The 19,921-nt window shown below is 40.0% G+C and overlaps 1 protein-coding gene across 4 annotated transcripts in view; it reads left to right on the top strand.

Annotated features, from left to right (window-relative positions):
* The window catches only part of SATB2 (SATB homeobox 2), a 203,489-nt gene that overhangs the window by 72,570 nt on the left and 110,998 nt on the right, over positions 1–19,921 (top strand). For all 4 annotated transcript variants that reach the window (XM_055573034.1, XM_055573035.1, XM_055573033.1 and 1 more), the window contains 2 exons: positions 10,517–10,643; positions 11,774–11,897. In XM_055573034.1, the coding sequence (XP_055429009.1) occupies positions 10,517–10,643; positions 11,774–11,897 (251 nt within the window). The remainder of the gene's footprint in view (positions 1–10,516; positions 10,644–11,773; positions 11,898–19,921) is intronic.

Raw genomic sequence — 19,921 nt, 5'->3', positions numbered from 1 at the left:
CAAGAAACTTACCTACTGAGAGCACACCTCATACATGCTAGGTCTTTGGCTTCTTTGTTATAGCCATTAGAATAGTAGTGCCAAATTTAAAAGTTCAGTGTGCTACTTTTATGTATGACATTTCCAAAAGATGGAAATCAAGGTACCATCAGAACTTCTTTGAATATAAAATATCTGAAACCAGAAAGCCATGTACATTTTTAGATTTAACAGTAGAATATATGTGAAGATGTACTGAAAGTAAAAATTATTAAAATGTTCTTAAAGAACCCCCCAGGAATTTAAACCAAAGAAAAAACCTCCAAACCAGTTGCCATTTTGTAATCGTTATAGCCATATTTGCTTCCATGTCTTGTAGTTTCTTAACAAATTACTGTGAAATCAGGTTAGTTGGAACATGAATAAATGTAGAACATAAATGAGTATACTTTTGCCTTCCTATTATGTGGCAACATTTTCTTTGATAATCAACATGCCCTCATAATATTGCCCTTAAAATCAGATATTATGTAACCTTAAATTATAGGAAACAGAATATGCCTGAAGGACAATTCTGGAATATATAATTGGGAGCATACAGTCTATAGAATTTCCAAGGGTGTTGAGCTCAGTGACATGGTACCTGGAAAACTGGGTCCTCAGTAAAACTTGTTGCAACATTTGAGCTTCTATCAGAAAAGAATACATGTAATAAATTAAGATGGGGAGTATGTTCATAATGGTATTCTTAGATCTTCAGTGGACAGACTTCTTACCCCAGAGGATGCAGAAACACCAGCTAAACATAATTTATGAATAGCATCTGCTAGAATATAGCCAAACATGTTTAAAAGAATATATACATTTTCCCCTGTGTCTTTGATTATTGAAGATACTTTAGGAGGACAAACACTAGGGAAAAATCTCTTTATGCAAATATATTTCTTAATAGAAAGGAGGAGAAGTTTGTTTGTGTTACCTGCTGAAATTAATCATTTGATTCCGAACTCTTTCAGATAATGATTAAACTGAGAACAATAATAAGAAAATATATACCAGATGAAATAATTTTATTCAGTGGCAGAAGCTCAGAACTGATCCCAAATAATTTCTCATAATGCTTTTCTTTCTCATTTGTCCTATTCCCCATGTAATAGTTTTAAATGGCATTCTTATGAAATAAATAACTAAACACCAACCATATTTTTTCATATCCTGACCAATATTTTGGCTGTTTTTCAGAAGAATCGGAATTTTGAAAATTAAATAAAGGTTTCTAAAATACCAACTTCAGAAAGTTTTATTTAATTTGCGGAATAATTTTCTTCTCTCTGTCTGTTTTTTTTTCATAGGGTCTTTATTAATTTAGTCTAGTTACTTAGTGCTTATATTAAATAATCTAATAAAAGTCAGGGTTATAGCATAACGTTTCCCAAATGTGAAGCAGCATCTATTACATGAGACAAAATCTTTATGCTGCAAAATGTAAAAACCATGTATAGAATTACAAGGCACGAAATGGTACTGTATGTATTGTTTAAAGTAGAACATTTTTGTAATGTAAGGGGGTAGTCATCTCAAGAAAAGATTGGCAGACAGCTCTGTATCACTGTCGTTTGTTCAGAAATATGAATTTGCTCTAAAAATTCATATTTCAGGTTTTCAATACTAATAATATTCCTGATCATTTCTCTTTATACAGATATGATTTAAGATTAAAGTGAATGTTCTAAAGAGTAAAAACCTACCTTGTTTGTTTTTGTCAATAATGTTTGAATTGTTACAGGCAGAGCTTTCTCTGTGAGTATGTTTGTGTGTGTATGTATTTTTAGATGAACTCATTTAACCAGTGCAGCCTCAGTATTTATTCTCAATTGCCAAAATATCTATTTTTGTCCTATATTTTCTTTTGTATTGTTACAAATTCAGGATTAAGTGTATTGTAGGTTCCCAGACAAGTATGTTCTGAGATTTCATTAATTTGTGTAAGTTGTAATGGTACTTGAAAAATGTAAGAAATGCTGGAAGAATGCTATTTCATTTACCATTTACTTTTACCTCAATGTAAGACATCTGAAATATGGATAGTCTTTAAAATCAAAGCTGAAAGTGTAGGAGAGTTTCACTAAGTTGTACTGGGGTACTGCTAAGCTATGTATTCAAAAGGAAAATGTGTGCATTTCAAAAACCATTTTTGTTTTGCCTTTTTTTCTCCTTCCTCATTGAAAAGTCATTCTTACCACAGGTTTAACAATAATAACTACAATTTATGCCTTTATGCTGCTACAATTTGATGATATACCACAGTCAGGCCACAGGTTAGAAACACAGGCTGAGTTATTATATGCTGCTGGGTAGTGATTTCCTGTGAACTGATTTATGGATAAATAATTCTATGTTCTTATTATATAGGATAGACAGTTTTTAATTTCTTTAACAAAGCTTAGCTGAACAACAGAAAATTACATGCTATAGCACAGGGACACAACCACTCTGAGGAGGATAAACAGATGCAGTCAATGTCATGAGTTCTCCTATTTTTAAAAGGGGCTTCATCAGCATTTGGTGTATTGTGGAAATAATACTGCCAACCAGAAGCCCCAGGGCTTAGTTACTCTGAGGCTGGGGTTTTGTATTGATACTCTTTTGCTGAGATCTTTTCAAGGAGTTATGAAATATGTAAACCTTAGCCTTTAGATATTAAAGCTAATGTTTCATTTTTTTCCCAGGCTGAATTTTCATTTTGTTTGAAAATTAATGGTAAAATGTACCTTGAATAAAAGAAAATTATTCATCAAGCTGTTCTATAAGAATACAGCTGATATCTTGCTGGGTTTCTGTATCTGTCTCACCGATTGATTTGTAGGCTTTATTCTTCAATACACCGAATATATATCTGTTTTATCAGCATCTATCTCTGTGCCACTGCAAACTGTGAGAATTATTCTCTTATACTTTATAGGCGATCTGCTGCAGGTGTTCATGAAATAAACATTTCTTATATTTGAGGTACAGGGGGTAAAACTGTCATTTGGTTTATTTTAAGAATGGTTTCACTTAGGTATGTGTTTAGCAATAATAAGCTACTCTACTCAACTGTGAGCTCCATAATTACAGGGATAATGTGTATTGGGTTATGTTTTCATCTTAGTGACTTATGCTGGAGACACAAAAGAAAAATTTGTTAAATGAACGAATAACTAGTGCTTAACATAAACCCTTTTGATGTTTTATTGATTATATTGTATTATCCTCAGAAGTGATCAACTTTCTAAAAACTTGAGTCAAATATTGATTAACTCTAATGTGTATTATCTCCACGCTTGTTTTCACATAGTTAAATAATACTAGTGATATGAATTATGCATTTACTGAGAAGAGTATTTGGTGTCTTTAAGACAGGTTATAAACTGATAAAAATAACAAATACAAATGAACACAAGCAAGTATTGATATTTCTTTTGTGATATGTTCACTCTTTGGCAGAAACACTGCATTGAGAGAGTAAAAAACTGGTTTCCATGATTGCATGTTTTTAATTTTAGACAAAAATCGCTTCCATTCGCAATCTAATTTTATGTCACTAATGGGAAATTTACCTGCAATTGTATTTTGTTATTTGGTCTAAAGGCATCATATGAAGCATGGATTGGTTCTCTGCATTTTAGTGAAAGATTAGTGTAGATATAAACAATTTTATTTATATTATGCTCAAATCAATCATGTTAACATCTGTATGAATTTCAGCCCCCAAATAAAGGCCCATAATTTGCAACTCAAAGACCTTGAAACTGCGTCTGTAATAGTCCTCAGCACCAGGCATTTTGTAAATGTGGGCAGATGATAAATTCTTTGGAAATAGGAAAGATGATGTGGGAAACAGTGGTTATGTCTGAAATGGCACTGTTGAGGGAGATGATTTTTTTCTCAGAGAAGCTGGCTTTTTAGGCCCTGACACCTGTTTGCTTATTGGTCTCATATGTTCCTTTTTTAACATTAAATGTCAAGACCTTGCCCCATGTGTAACTGTGTGCTGGGGCACAGCACACACGGGCAGAGCTGAGTGGGAAGGGAATTAGTCCAGTAGGTAGAAAACTTGTTAGGTGAAGCCTGGAGCCTAGTCCTGGCCGTCATCCACTGATGTCCTTGAAAACTCACTCTTTTCTGTTCTTCACCTCATTTTCAGGTATCACACTGACCCCGTGCTCTCCTCTGAGGATGAACTCTAATGGTTTGGGGAAAACAAAAACAAAAACAAAAACACTTTGTATACTGTAAAGCACTATAAAGGGATATTGTGATAAAATAAGCTCCTTCTAGGATACACAAACCAACCATGAGTATTTACTGTGCAGATACATAGAGAAAGGAGTTGCTTCAGGCTGGGTTGACCAGAGTTGGAATTATTCTTGGTACATAATTTGAAGAATGCATACAATTTCCAGAAGTGAAGGCATGGGATGAGTACTCCAGACAAAGTGAGAGTGTGATATATATTCAGAAAAGAATTGGGAATTGCCATTTATTGAGCATGTACTGTGTGCCTGGCTGGGTGTGTGTGTCTGTTGTGGCTGTGTGTGTGTGTGTGTGTGTGCGCGCGCTCAGTTGCTCGGTTGTGTCCAGCTCTCTGTAGCCCCACGGACTGTAGCCTGCCAGGCTCCCCTGCCCATGGAATTTTCCAGGCAAGAATACTGGAAAGGAGTGCTATTTCTTACCCCAGGGGATCTTGATCTTCCCCACCCAGCGATCGAACTTGCATTGGCAGGCAGATTCTTTACCACTAGCGCCACCTGGATGTGTCTGCTGCTGCTACTGCTGCTAAGTTGCTTCAGTCTTGTCCGACTCTGTGCAGCCCCATAGATGGCAGCCCACCAGGCTCCCCTGTCCCTGGGATTCTCCAGGCAAGAACACTGGAGTGGGTTGCCATTTCCTTCTCCAATGCATGAAAGGGAAAAGTGAAAGTGAAGTCGCTCAGTCCTGTCCGACTCTTCGTGACCCCATGGTCTGCAGCCCACCAGGCCCCTCCATCCAGGCAAGAGTACTGGAGTGGGGTGCCATTGCCTTCTCCATTGGATGTGTCTAGTGCTATCTAATCATCATTGCTGCTGCTGCTGCTAAGTTGCTTCAGTCGTGTCCGACTCTGTGCAACCCAAAGACAGCAGCCCCCCAGGCTCCCCCGTCCCTAGGATTCTCCAGGCAAGAACACTGGAGTGGGTTGCCATTTCCTTCTCCAGCGCATGAAAGGAAAAGTGAAAGTGAAGTCACTCAGTCATGTCTGACTCTTAGCGTAGTTTTTTGGACTGGGGCTTTAAAACCTATTCATGGAGTATAAGCATTAGAAAGAATTTTGTATACTTACGCTGTTTATATTGAGATTTCTCCAACACTGTGAGTCAGATATCCCCTGTGGGTACATACCCTTTCTTCTTTCTTTGTCCTCCTTCACTGTACTGAGGCATTTCTTGGGGGTCTGTATCTCTCCTTAGAGGGAGTCAGGAAAAGGCTGTTATGATATAATTAGATTCATCTATCTGGATTATTTCAGCTCTTATTTCCCCCCACAGAATACTTCCTTCTTTTAGTCCATCTGAATTCTAGTCTAGGTTTTTTTAAAAAAAATTATTGGAGTATAGTTGATTTACACTGGTGTTAGTTTGAGGTGTACAGCAAAGCGAGTCAATTATACATATCCCTCTACCCAGTATAGCTTCATTGTCCTGAAGTTTTGCTTTGATGGTGTTACATCTATACCCAAGAGCTTTCAAAGATCTACTTCTTCTCGTGTTTACTAGGCACTTACTCTGTGCCATCTGACGGCCACATTCTCATTCTCATTTTAAGCCTGGTGGCAACCCTAAAGAGCAGGCATTATTACTGTCCCCATCTTACAGACAGTGAAAACTGAGTCTTGAAGAGACTAACTAAACAACTTGCCCAAAGGCTTACAGCTGACAAGCAGAGGGGACTGGGCATGGACTCACCTCTGACCCCAGGCCTTGCTTATGACCTCTGACACATACAGTGTGCTACTGAGTTGGGCATCCAGGCCTTCCAGAGTTGGAACCAAGCTCTTTCCAGTCTTCTCTTCTGATGTGCTTCACACTTGAACCTGTGTGGCTTGTAGGCTACTAAGATGAATGAGCACAGGGTATTTGAAGTGAATCTCTGATTTCCTAGTGAAGTTACTCAAGGTAACCCAGCCCTGCTTAACCTCCCTTTCCTCATGAAAGAAGCTGAAAATAGATATATGCGGTGAAGTTCTGATGGTGAAATTAAAGAGGTTCACTTTCAGTACATTTGATGGTACAAAAAAATGAGACACTGAGAGGTAAAGGGTTGTTGTACTGATTTTGTTAGTTTTAAAGTAGGAGAGATCTGAACCTACTTGTAGGTAAAAGGAAGGCGACACTGCAGAGCAAGGCTGTAAGAAATGAATAAGCAGAGGGGAGGGGCAAGGGAACAGGGATAAAAAGAGGGACATAATTGATGTATGCTCTTCCTTTGTGATTTAAAATAATGAGGGCCTTTTGTAGGCACTTGACTGAATTAAAGATTAAATGATATTAAAGTCATCCTTGAGTAAATATTTTTGAAATTAATTATATTTGCCTTTTAGGGAGCATTACATGCATGATAAGACACTTCAGTTGTCTCTGACTCTGTGCGACCCTATGGACTGTAGCCTGCCAGACTCCTCTATCCGTGGGATTCTTGTCCTTGGCAAGAATACTGGAGTGGGTCGCCATTACCTCCTCCAGGGGATCTTTCCGACCCAGAGATTGAACCTATGTCTCTTACATCTACTGCATTGCAGGCCAATTCTTTACCACTAGCTCCACCTGGGAAACCCTAGGAAGCATAAATGTGTAGAGATAATTACTGTAAATTGTTGGAATTAATGATATCCAGGCTCTGTACTGGCACTTCTCTGGTGGTTCGGATGGTAAAGAATCCACCTGCCAATGCAGGAGACATGGGTTTGATCCGTGGGTCAGGAAGATTTCCCTGGAGAAGGGAATGGCAACCCACTCCAGTATTTGTGCCTGGAGAATTCCATGGACAGAGGAGCCTGGCGGGCTACAGCCCATGCGGTCATAATGAGTTTGACATAACTGAGCAACTAACACATACAACAAAGCTCTGTACTAAGGGTACAGGGTCTCACAATATTCATGTGAGGTCAGTATTTTTATTATTCAGTCTCACAATATTCATGTGAGGTCAGTATTTTTATTGTTGCATTTTACAGATGAGAGGATTGAGGTACGGGGAAATGATGGAACTTGCTGTGGTTACGTGGTTAGTAGGTAGAGGAGCCAGAATATGAGCAGCAGCCATTTGACTTGGAAGCTGGAGTTCTTTGTCATTATGGTATCTGCTTCCCAATTTGATTTCCTCAGGCAAGGGAGGTGGGAGGCATGTTCAAGTGGGAGAGGATATGGGTAAACTATGGCTGATTGATATTGATGTTTGGTAGAAACCAACACAGTACTATAAAGCAGTTATCCTTCAATTAAAAGTTAATTAATTAAAGAAAAAGAAAACCAATTCAATTTTCTCAATTAACACTTGATACCAGCCCAAGTAATATTTCTGTTTTATACCAAGGAAGGAGGACTGTATCTCAGGAAGGTATTTCCAAAGAAGGTTAATACTTTAGACAAGACCTCGTTTGGAGGAAAGGCTTGTTAAGAAGAGTTGCTCCAAGTCCCTGCCAGGCTTCAAAAGAGCAGCTTCTGGACATGGCGGTCCTGGCACTTCTCACACCTGCAAACTCGGGCAGGTAGTTAAGCAAAGAACATGACTTCTAGGTGCAGGTTAGTCAATATGGTGTGAAAAAGAAAAAGCACACACCACTTCCCATTGCCTGAAAATAGCGTGTGTCAACAGCTCTCTTCCAAGATGTAGAAACCAACATGTAGCAGCTGCTCTCTGTGCAGGCATTAAGTGGTGAAGACACCTGTATGTGTCTAATTCCAGCCCAAACAAGTCTCCTTCCGGCTCATCAAGGTAGGGAGAGAATTCATCTAAATGGAGATGAATAATTTCAATAGAGTGATTGTCTATCATTTCCGGTAGAGATTCCTCCCCCTCTACTTTTGTAAAAAATTGAGGCATTTTTAAATACAGGCATATTAGGTGTTCGGTTACATGGATTTTGACAATTTTTATACCCATGCAACCACCAGCCGAAACTAGAAATCCCTTTTATGTCCCTTTCCAGTCATGACTGTGCTCTCTTGAGGTCAGCACGTTCTGACCTCTCTTCTCATAGATGAGTCTTGCTTGTTCTTGTATTTTATATAAATGAAAGCATTAGGAGATATTCTGTTGTGTCTGGCTGCATTGTGGTATAAACTTGCAGCAGAACACTCCACAACAATAAAAAGAAATGAACAACAGCACACAATAGCATGCATGAATCACCTCTAGAGGTGTGCGTTAAAGTTTACAGGATTCGATGGCTTCATGTTACCTTTGCATTCTTAGTAACCAAATGACCCACACAGTTGTCTTCTACTTGTTTAGGAGTTGCTGGCTTTGTTTTTTCTCCCTCTAATCTCTTATAATAAAATACCACCTTTAGGAGATGGTCAGGTTATACTCAGGCTTCCCAGGTGGCATTAGTGGTAAAGAACCCACCAGCCAGTGCAGGAAATACGCAAGAGATGTGGGTTCAATCCCTGGCTCAGGAAGATTCCCTGGAGGAGGGCTCAGCAACCCACTTCAGTATTCTTGCCTGGAGAATCCCATGGACAGAGGAACCTGGCGGGCTCCAGTCCTTAGGGTTGCAAAGAGTCAGACACAACTGAAGCGACTTAGCATGCACACACAGGTTATACTCAACTTATGGGCTATCACGACAGTGGATTTTTAAAGGGCATTTAAAACTGTGGAGTGTTTTTTTTTTTTTTAAAGGAAATATGTTAGACATGTCCCACGGTATCTTTTTAGTACTTTCAAAAGTCAGAAGCAGTAGAGGAAGCAAGAAAGCAGACCTGGCCTCTGCGGATGGCTGTCCAGTGGGCGCTGGATGTTCATTTCATGACTACTCCATGCTGTGTGCTGTGCACTTTTCATTGTCATGAGAGAGAATGTTAGGAAAACTATCCCCACAAGAAAACAGCTTTTCTTGGCAAGTGAAATATGACTTAAGGAGCCAGAACTGGAGACATACGGTACTATGAATGAGAGCTGTGTTACTTTATTGGATCTGAGTCCAGGCACTATTTATACTGCAGCATATTCAGCACCAGATTGTTAAATCTTAATACTGAAACAGTGCATCATTTTAATATTTTTGTTCTGTTTATTCCCTGTTTTCAAGCATTATGTCAAGCATTGCGCATTCATTGATTTCATCTTGGACAGGACGTGCCCTGACCAGAAAGTTCATTTCCTATGATTGGAATTTTGCCCCATAGCTATAAAGCAGCATCTTGTGAAGCTTTTAAAGGTTTACTTGGGTATACAGGTGTTATCTCTCTTTGATGATAAAATATATTTTTTGAAAGAACAATGTAGCTGGAACTCACCTGTGTTGCCAATAATAAAAATAAAAATGCTGTTCCTCGTCTATCACTGAAGCATAGCTGTGTGGGATGTGTGGCAGTTTTTGACATCTAGGGGACCTTTGGATTTTTTTGTGGCATACAAATAAAATGTTTGTTTCTCTGTGTTGTTTGTGAAATGGGTTTCTCTTTATATTTTGTTATCAGTGTATGGGTGCCCTGTGCTCCAGATAAGGTCCATCTGGTGAATAGCCTAGCATTTTCATCATGCCTTGCTGAGGCTGTCCTGTGAATCTGTCCAGGTCTGACTAGGATTTTTATTCTCTCCATTGTCACGAGTGTTTACCATATGTAGCACAGGGGAAGGGTACCACTGTCACTGTGAAAAAAGCTGAGGAACTATCAAAGGGGTAAAAAAAGGAAGTTGAAGGCATCTCTGCTGTTTCTGATCTGTGGTCAGTCATTGTGCTATGGAACACAAGCCCTCTGCCTGGTGAAACGTGAATTTAGAAGTGAATTCTCATTGCTTCTTCAGCTCCAAATGCTATTCACACTGGGGTTCGCAGCACAACCAGGATGTGACTGTGTGTGTGCTGAGCCCACACACAGGAATTTTCTTGTACAATTCAAAACTGAATCTTATATTTACTTAAGACTTGCTTTTTTTTTTTTTTTTTGTCTATGAAATCAGCAGTTCGGTATATTTAGCATCAGTCTTAAGTTAGACTGTGAAATAAGACTTTGGGGGAAGGAAGTGTCCGTATGGTTTTCTAAGTAATTTAAGAAACAGGAAAACATAAAAAAAACTGATTGTCCGTGATTAAACCTCATCCTTTCATTCTCATCTTCCTGTATAGTTAACTCAATTGTCAGCCAGAGAGAAATAGGCTATTGCACGGGGTTGTAAAATATCTGAGTGGGCCTTGAATGTTGGCTATTGGATGACCTTCTTAACATTGAACAAACAATGGGAGGGTTTAATAAATAGCAGCTATGTGTTTATTATGTTTTTCTTCCCTGCGCAGGAATAATCAAGCTGGGGAGGTGGAACCCTCTCCCCCTCAGTTATGTGACAGATGCACCCGACGCGACAGTGGCCGACATGCTGCAAGATGTCTATCACGTCGTGACGTTGAAAATCCAATTACAAAGGTGGGTGTCTCTGAACATCTGCCCTTCCTTACTCTCGGAGCTGGTCCGTCGATCATAGACTCGCTGCAGAGATCAGCTCATCCTGTCTTTGTTAATTTCTTGACATCGGATGAAATGAAAAGGAAAAAAAAAGAAGAGGAGGGGAAGGGGGCCCTTCATGAGGCATCTTTATAGTCCACATTCCAACTGTTTTATGTTTTGTTTTCAGAAGCAGTGAAGTGGTAACCTAGGGGGAGCTTGATAAATCATTAAAAATCTGCAGCCCGTAAAGGGGCACTTTCCAAAGCCCCTAATTTAATGAGTCCTCTGGTTAAATGCTTAGTACATAATACTTGAAGAATCAACACCTCTGCTGTTTCAGGCTTGTGTTTGAGGGGTGGGTTGGGTGCCTGGGTAGCCTGCTTACCCAGAGGGTGCTGGCACTGGACTTTGCTTTCCTCTTTGGTAGCCTGCAGAAGTTCTGGGAATGGTTCCTTTTTTTCACATACAGCACTCAAGACAAAGCATACCGCTAAAGAATCGAGGTTCTCTGCCGTACCTTGTGTTGTAAAGTGCCTGCAAGTTATATCCCTTATATTGTCCTTTCCTCTATAGGTTTTGAATTTACCCTCTTTCAGAGAATTTGCACTTTAATAGGGACCTACCATTCCTGTCCTTGTCTAGGAATACTTTAATGTCTTTAGTTATTTTTTGGTTAGGTAAGTAACATCTCTAGATTGTTCTGTGAGGGTTAAGGGTGAAAGTGAAAGTAGGCCTTCAAATCTGATGAAGCTTCTGTTACATTTAACCTTAGGAATGGCCAATAGTTAAATTTAAGTTGCAGAAGTTTGTAATCACACTGCCATGCCATTTCTATAAGCAGGTTGGAAAAATCATATTTTTAAAAATTGGCATTTCTTTATCTGCAAAATGACTGTTTTTCTCAGGCTAGTGTGATGGGCAACTGAAAGAGGCCACGATGGGCTCTGCTGAGGCCCTAGAGAAGCAGTTTTACTCCCTTTCCCTCATTTCAAGCCCAGGTTCGACCCTGTTCTTTGACGGTTCTCCCTGTGCTTTACAGGATGGGGGGTGACTGCTGTACTCTGCACTATTAGGGTCTGCATGTCATTCATTCTTCCTCTGTTTTCCAGTTGTTCGAAGTTGGAAGACTTGCCTGCAGAGCAGTGGAACCATGCCACGGTCCGCAATGCCTTAAAGGAATTGCTTAAAGAGATGAACCAGAGCACATTAGCCAAAGAATGCCCTCTCTCCCAGGTCAGTGTTTTCAGAACAAACGAAGCAGCCATGGGTGTGCTGTCTAGCAGGAGGGGCACTCCCGCTCAGACAGTTGTCTTTATATTCACACTATATCGTGTTGTTCAGTCGCCCAGCCGTGTCCGACTCTTTGTGATCCCATGGACTACAGCATGCCAGGCCTCCCTGTCCCTCTCCATCTCCCCGAGTTTGTCCAAGTTCATGTTCATTGCATCGGTGGTGCTGTCCAGCCTTCTCATCCTCTGATGCCCTCTTCTCCTTCTGCCCTCAGTCTTTCCCAGCATCAGGAACTTTTGCAATGAGTCCCTGGTGGCTCAGCTGGTAAAGAATCCGCCTGCAGTGCAGGAGACCGCAGTTTGATTTCTGGGTCAGGAAGTTCCCCTCAAGAAAGGATGGGCTATCCATTCCAGTATTCTTGGGCTTCCCTGGTTGCTTAGACAGTAAAAAATCTGCCTGCAATGCAGGAGACCTGGGTTTGATCCCTGGGTTGGGAAGATCCCCTAGAGGATGACACTACATCTTAGGTGGGCAAAACTATGGAGATTGTGGTGATTTTTGTTGTAGAGGAAAACTTATCACTTACTAGAGCTCCGATGTAGTAGGAGTCACATTAAAACATTTTACACTCATTCTTTAACTTCTCATACATGTCATAGGAGGTGTGTATCAATATTTCTATTTTATAGATCAAGAAAACAAGGCTCAGAGGCACTTTACCTGCATAAGCTTACTCAGCTGGTTAATTGCAACTCCAGTTGAGACCTCCCTTGCCAAAGTTCAGGCTCCAGATTGCATTTCTTGGTCAATGAAATGGGTCAACCATGCCAAATACATCTTAATTTGTTTATATTTGTTTATTGAGCCTTTTCTGGGTCTAGCAGAGAGAGATGATCTTTGCATCATATATGTTCTATAGAGATTTTGTGGTGAGTTCAGCATGTAAAAATGCACTGTGAGAAAAAGTGGTACTCTTTCTTTAATGAACTGATCATAAGCTATAACAAGTCACAAAAGTAAGAGATCGAGAGGATGAAAGGGAGGAGTGCAGAGGAAGAGCTTCTGTTTCTGTTTGTGTTCATGGGTGAGGGCACCACTTTTTCTAAGATGTTTTAGTGGCTATAGGGAGTGGCTTAGAACAGCTGTGACATGAACTCAGGTTGACATTATTTAAAGCTATGAATGGAAATCCATTTTCTGGTGTGAGTTGCTACACTTGATTTAAGACAGTAGGCTGACTGCATGTCTGTCAAGTTCAAGGGACGATAACAAGAACCATGGAAACTTGATATGTCCTGAGCGATGTTCTAGGATAACAGTCTTTGGGGGAAGTAGGAAGCCTAGTGGTTAAGAGTCTGCATTGAGAATCAATCAGATCTGGGTTCATGTCTTGGCTTACAAGCCTCTGTGACCTTATCTATTTCTTTGTAAGTAAAACCAGGAGAGTAATAGTTCTAAGTCATATAATGAGGAGTAATGAGATAAATCACATAAATTCTTGGCCCAGTACTGGCATACAATGATACTCCATAAATAGTACCAGCTGTTATTATTGAGACATGATATTGTTGGTGTGAACGGAATATTTTTTATATGTGTCTTAGAGAGTGTTTTGGAATAGATCCTCTGAGACAAAGCCTGCTATTAATATCTTTGATTCCAAAAAAATCAAGACAGCATGCACCTGAGTGACTGGTAGATGGAAAGGGACACTAGTGTTTTGTGACCATCAGTCATGTCCCTGCTTCTGTGCTCACAGCTTTCGTAGGCCATTTCAATACCTCCCTGTTGGTATGTTTTGTCTAACTTTTTGTGATCTTTTGGAGTCACACCAGGCTCTTCTGTCTATGGGATTTTTCAGCCAACAATACTGGAGTGGGTTGCTATTTCCTCCTCCAGAGGATGTACATAGGATTAAAGCTTGTTGCTAGAATTTTTATTTATTCCAATGTGATTACTTATGAAGTTCTAAAATATATATATTTTGAATTATTCTGATCACATATAGGGACTGGATAAAGCACAATTTAGAAAAACAATTCAGTCATTTGTCTTAAATTTTACAGTTAGTCACAGTTAATTTTCTCTTGGATTTACTTAAAAGTCAAATTGGGCTTTGCCTGGAAGTAGACAAGCTCCTAACTTAATATCACCAATTCGGAATTTTATCCAGGGTTTTTGAGGCCTGCAGGAATTTGGTCAGTATTGATCAGTTGTGACTATTTGGTTTGGTTATAGCTGTAAGATGTGACTAGAGAGACAGCCTGCATGGAAGGAACACACATGAGGAGCTGAGAGCCCTGAGCTCTACTCTCTTTTTCTCTCTCTCTCTTTTTTCCCCTGGCTGAGCCATGTGGCTTGTGGGATTGAATCTGGGCCCTGGGAAGTCAAAGGACCACCTCCTACCTATTGGACAACAGGGAATTCTTGAATCTCAGTTCTTTTGTGATCTGGGGCAAGCCTGTCCACTCTCAGAGCCTCATTAAACTCATCTGTAAACTGGGCATGATTGTGTCCACATATGTCATGTAATTTGCAGGGTTGTCTTGAGCTTCGAATGAGAACATCTTTACCCTTGCTGTAAAAATGCTTTTGCTCCCCCATTTTCTCTTTGCATTGCTTGCCCACCGAGTTGCCCAACCTCAAAAGTTTCTTTTCTGTCACTCTCATAGTAGATACTATGAGTTCTACCAGCTCCATATTAAAATCTTCCTCCTTTATGCCATTTCCTTGTTTAGACTTTCATCACCTCTCTTGTGAAATATTTTAAGTCATCATGCGTCATAATCTTTCTTCTGGCACCTGCTTCTCCAACATTAACATTGTATCATTTCCTTGTCTATAAGCCTCCAGCGGCTCCCCCTGCTCATCCTATGGGAAGAACAGACTGAATACCCTGTGTATACTGTGAAGATGACAGACACTAGCCTGATTTCTATCAGTCACCTTCCTCCCTCTACCTGCATCTACTCAGTGCTGCAAGTGTATGCAATTGAAACATTTAACATTGCTCAGACTTCACCAAAATATTCCCAAGGATGGGAACAACCTAACTATTAGCCTTAGCATTTCCTCTACTCCATGCACCTATGTTTTTGATATTTTTAAAATTTCCGTAGAAACCTCTTTACCTGTTCTATTACCAACCCCCCCTGTCTACATGAGACTAGTCCTCAAGGGAGATGTGCCATGTTAATCTCTGGCTTCGGTGGCCCCTGTACACAATGCTGGTGACCTTGGAGTCCTTCGGTGTGGCGCTACTTTGCTTTTGCTGTGTGATTTCTCTTGGCTAGCATGCCCTACTCTCTTCTGCTTGATGAAATCTTTCAAATATCAGCTGGGAAGTCACTTCTGGTGAAGAACCCTGACCTTCTGATTAAAGCAGTTGCTTCTGCTTTTAGTAACCTTTTGGACACACCCCTGTCAGAGCACTTATCACAACCTGCTGTCAGTGTTATCTGCCAGTTCTCATCACTTAATGGACTGCCTCACAATAGCAGAAGCCATCTCTTATCTTTTATCTCAGAGTTCTCAGCATTCAGCACAAAGTGTATCTTGCATGTAGTTGTACTGTAATGCAGGAGTTTTAAACTTTGGCCCAACTGAGCTTTTGGGTTGGATACTCTTTGTGATTGAGGAATGAGCTGTGATTCTGTGTATTATAGGATGTTTAGCAGCATCCTTGACCTCTACCTACTAGATGCCACTAGCATTCCCCACCCCACCCAGCGCCAGCCAAAATGTCTCGACATTGCCAAATGTCCTTTGAAGGGAGGAAAATGATTCTTGGTTGAGAGCCACTGCTCTAAGGTCTTTAATGAATTTAATAATTAAAATGTTTTAGAAAGTTTTATAAAATATAAAGTTTTGTTATTTTTACAGTGTTCTTGGCAGCTCTAAAATGTTTTGAATGAGAAACAATGAATATAGTACTTTGGTGGTTGATGCCCCCAGAACATTTTCAATCAAACGGGGGCTCTTTTCTATTGCTTAGATATGGGGGATATTTGATTCAGGCTTCTGGTATGTTGTGTGATTTTGGAAAACATCACTGGAGTACTCCTTCTCAGCCAGCAAGGGCACATAATATACGTGTCTGCATTAATCCTATGGCTGTTACTCTGAAACATTCCAGATTATTCACTTAAATTGCATAGGTGGGTTGAATTTCAGTGTGGAGATAAGCTCACTCATTTTGTTTGTGGTTACCATAGAATAGGTGAATATATTTTTATTCAACCTGTATAGTGTGAAAAAGAATGAATTTTTGTTTATAGAAGGTGAAACAGTAATTTAAAAATGTATTTTACCAGCTGGAGTGGAGTCTCAATTGAGTCAGGTACTTTAAAAAGGATTGGGGGTATAGTGGTGAAGATGAAAGAATCGAAGCTTTCAGCCTAGGAAGAAGAGAGTGGAGCACCCAATAGTACTTCACAGGAGAATGGTAGATTATTGGGCTATTTAAAATATTCTCAGTTCATGAGTAAAAGACTGGTTTTGAAATAATTCTCCCTTATTACCCCCACGTCAATCCATTTTAGGTATTTCCTCACTTAAGTTTGGCAGTTGCATAAAAGAATAATTCAGTGACTAGTATATGTTTTCTTGAATATCCCAGTGGTCTACATTTCAAAAGAGCAGGCTTGAGGGCAGAAGGAAAGAGTGGAAAAGTCCATAAAAGGGCAACAATTGCAGGCTGAGGAATATATATTTAAAAACAGGGAAGTCGTGATTTAGCTGTTCTCTGTCTGGCCAGATGCTTAGAAAGTATAGGTTATGTTTGTGTGTCTGTGTATTTATTTTTGATTTCACCTTTCAAAATATGTTTAAGTGCTGACAGCTTCTTCCTTTTCCTCTGATGTCCTTCTGAGTCACCACTTCCAGCCTCTTCCATCAGCCCCATTGTCTGTCCCAAGCATCCTAATTTACTATACCTTAGGCCTGCTGCTGCTGCTGCTAAGTCACTTTAGTCATGTCTGACTCTGTGCGACCCCACAGGCGGAAGCCCACCAGGCTCCCCTGTCCCTGGGATTCTCCAGGCAAGAACACTGGAGTGGGTTGCCATTTCCTTCTCCAATGCATGAAAGTGAAAAGTGAAAGTGAAGTCGTGTCTGACTCCTAGTGACCCCATGGACTGCAGCCTACCAGGCTCCTCCATCCATGGGATTTTCCAGGCAAGAGTACTGGAGAGGGGTGCCATTGCCTTCTCCAACCTTAGGCCTAGGTCTCCCTTATTAAATGGTCTCTAACTATTCCAATTTGAAAACATTATGAACATGTCTTTCTGTGGCTTACTAATTTTTTATTCAAGGAAAAGTTAAAAGACAAAACCCCAGATCCTTAGGGTTTTAATCCATTAAAATAAAAAGGTCTAACAGTACCCACCTTAACTATCTCATAGGTTATTAAGATGATCAAATGGAAGGACAGTTTGCAGATGCCCCCTCCTCCCTTCCTAACATTATCTCTGCAACACTACACATGCTTAAAACTTTTTTCGTGTATGTGGCAAAAATACATAACATGAAGCTTATCATTTTAACAATTTTTAAATTTATAATTTTATAATCCAGTATTATTAACTACATTTACATGTTGTACAATCATAACCCACCACCCCCATCTATTTTCAGAACTTTTCATCACTCCAGATGAAAGTTCTGTAAGTATTAAGCAATAATCGCCTATTCTTCTCTCTTCCAACAGCCCCTGGTTACCTCTGTTCTATTTTCTGTCCCTATGAATTTACTTATTCTAGATGTCTCATAAAAGTAGAATCATAGAATATTTGTCCTTTTGTCTTGGCTTATTTCACTTAGCATATAGATATGTTTTTAAAGCAGCTGTGTCCCATGCCCCTAGTTGAGGTTTTATTGCCAAATATTTGAGGAACAAGATGACTGGTAGAAGTTACTGAACTGTGAAAATGTTATAGTATTATGGTGGTGTTTATGTAGTCTTTTAGATACACAGATTGTAGGATAATGATTTGTGTCATTCTAAGCAAGTCTTGCCCATTTGAGGGGTCATTAAAGGACCAACTTAAATTGCAATATACCAAAATAATCAGACAATGAAATCAAATAGCCAAATGGGTCAATAGAAAATAACAAATTGATCATGCACTCATCTATAGACTAGTGACTGATCAAGTGCCTGGATCAGTATTGTCTTAACCAGTTGCCAACTGTCCGTTTCATTTAATCTTAAATTCACATATGTCCTGTGTTAACCAGGTGTTGACTGTCCCTTTCAGTTATTATCATGCAAAGTTGTATTAGTTCATGTCCAACCTCGTGAATCTTGTTGATGGGGACACACAAATGACAACTTCAAAGTAGTTCCCAGTGGGTGACTGGGATGATGTCTGAGAAATGACTGCATGGAGGGAAGAAAGCTGACATTCACTGGCTCCATATCCTGTGTGCTAGGCCTTCTGCACAGATCTTCTCTCTGAATCCTTCCAGCCTCAGAGGCTAGTATCCATATATCACTCTCACAGATGAGGGTGCCCCTGTCAGACAAGCAAGCCCTTGGTCTTTTAGGTGAGGAGTTATTGAATTGACTCATGTCAGACTCCACAGCCCAGACGAAGTATTTCTATCAACTAGAATGGCAGGAAGTTTCCATTTTGATAGTATAACTCAGAAATGGTGATGGAAAAGGATGTTAGAAGGCTGACAAATAACATTAATTTTTCATGATAAAGTAATTCCTCCAAGTCATTTTTTCCCTATACTATACCTTCCTGGTAGCTCAGACAATAAAGAATCTATCTGCAGTACATGAGACCTGGGTTCAATCCCTGGGTCAGGAAGATCCCCTGGAAAAGGGAATGGCAACCTACTCTAGTATCCTTGCCTGGAGAATCCCATGGACAGAGGAGCCTGGTGGGCTACAGTTCATCAGATCACAAAGAGTTGGACACGACTGAGTGACTGACACTTTCACTTTCACTTCATATCCTTAATTGAAATATTATTATGATCTCATGTTTAATACGGAGAAGGCAATGGCATCCCACTCCAGTACTTTTGCCTAGAAAATCCCATGGACAGAGGAGCCTGGTAGGCTGCAGTTCATGGGGTCGCTAGAGTCAGACACAACTGAGCGACTTCACTTTCACTTTTCCCTTTCATGCATTGGAGAAGGAAATGGCAACCCACTCCAGTGTTCTTGCCTGGAGAATCCCAGGGACGGGAAGCCTGGTGGGCTGCCGTCTATGGGATCGCACAGAGTCGGACACGACTGAAGCAACGCAGCAGCAGCAGCAGCATGTTTAATAGTTATTTAGCATATCACAAAACATAATGACAAGGCTAAAAACAAGCAAAGAATGCATATGTCATTCATTGCCTGCATCGTGCTCTTTCCTCTGTGCTAAGGTAGAAAGGATGGCCCTGAGATGCCAGCTTCCCCCCGACTTCTTGCTCTGATGTGGCATTCATTCTCACCAATGGAACATGTAACTATTCACTTTGGTTTTAAAATGTTCTTTTTAACAGTGAGTGTATTATGTATCTGCAGCTTAGCTACTCTTAGTATAACATTGCTGTTCAAACTAATCTCACTAAGCCAAAGGGAAAGTGGTGAAAAATACCCAATTATTTTGTCTTTCTTTTTTGGGAGGGAGGAAAAGGCAATGCTCAGATCTCTGTCTTTCCCAGTATATTGTACAAATCATCTTAACCTGTGTTTACTGTTTTGCTTTTCCTATTAAGTTTTAAATTACCTTTAGGTCCCTTAACTTCCTCTGATTCTTAATTCCTTAGTTAGCTCATATAAAGGCCTGAAACTTTTTGTTTCATTTCTGTCATCTTGTTTCTTGCTCAGTCTAAAGAATTGGTTGCAGTATCTACTTTGGGCTTGTGTTCACTGATGGAGATGGTGGTGAAGATTTCCCAAGAAATAGTGTGGCCTAGTGGTAGTGTCTCTCTGTGCTGCTCCCTGCTGCTATTTGACTTTGAACAAGCTGCTTCTTTATTCTGAGTTTCTGGGTCCTTAGTCTGAAAAATGGAACCATACTT

This window comes from Bubalus kerabau, chromosome 3 (assembly GCF_029407905.1).
Source record: "Bubalus kerabau isolate K-KA32 ecotype Philippines breed swamp buffalo chromosome 3, PCC_UOA_SB_1v2, whole genome shotgun sequence".
In the NCBI taxonomy this organism is placed as follows: Eukaryota; Metazoa; Chordata; class Mammalia; order Artiodactyla; family Bovidae; genus Bubalus; species Bubalus kerabau.
This window is presented reverse-complemented; position numbering and strand designations above follow the sequence as displayed.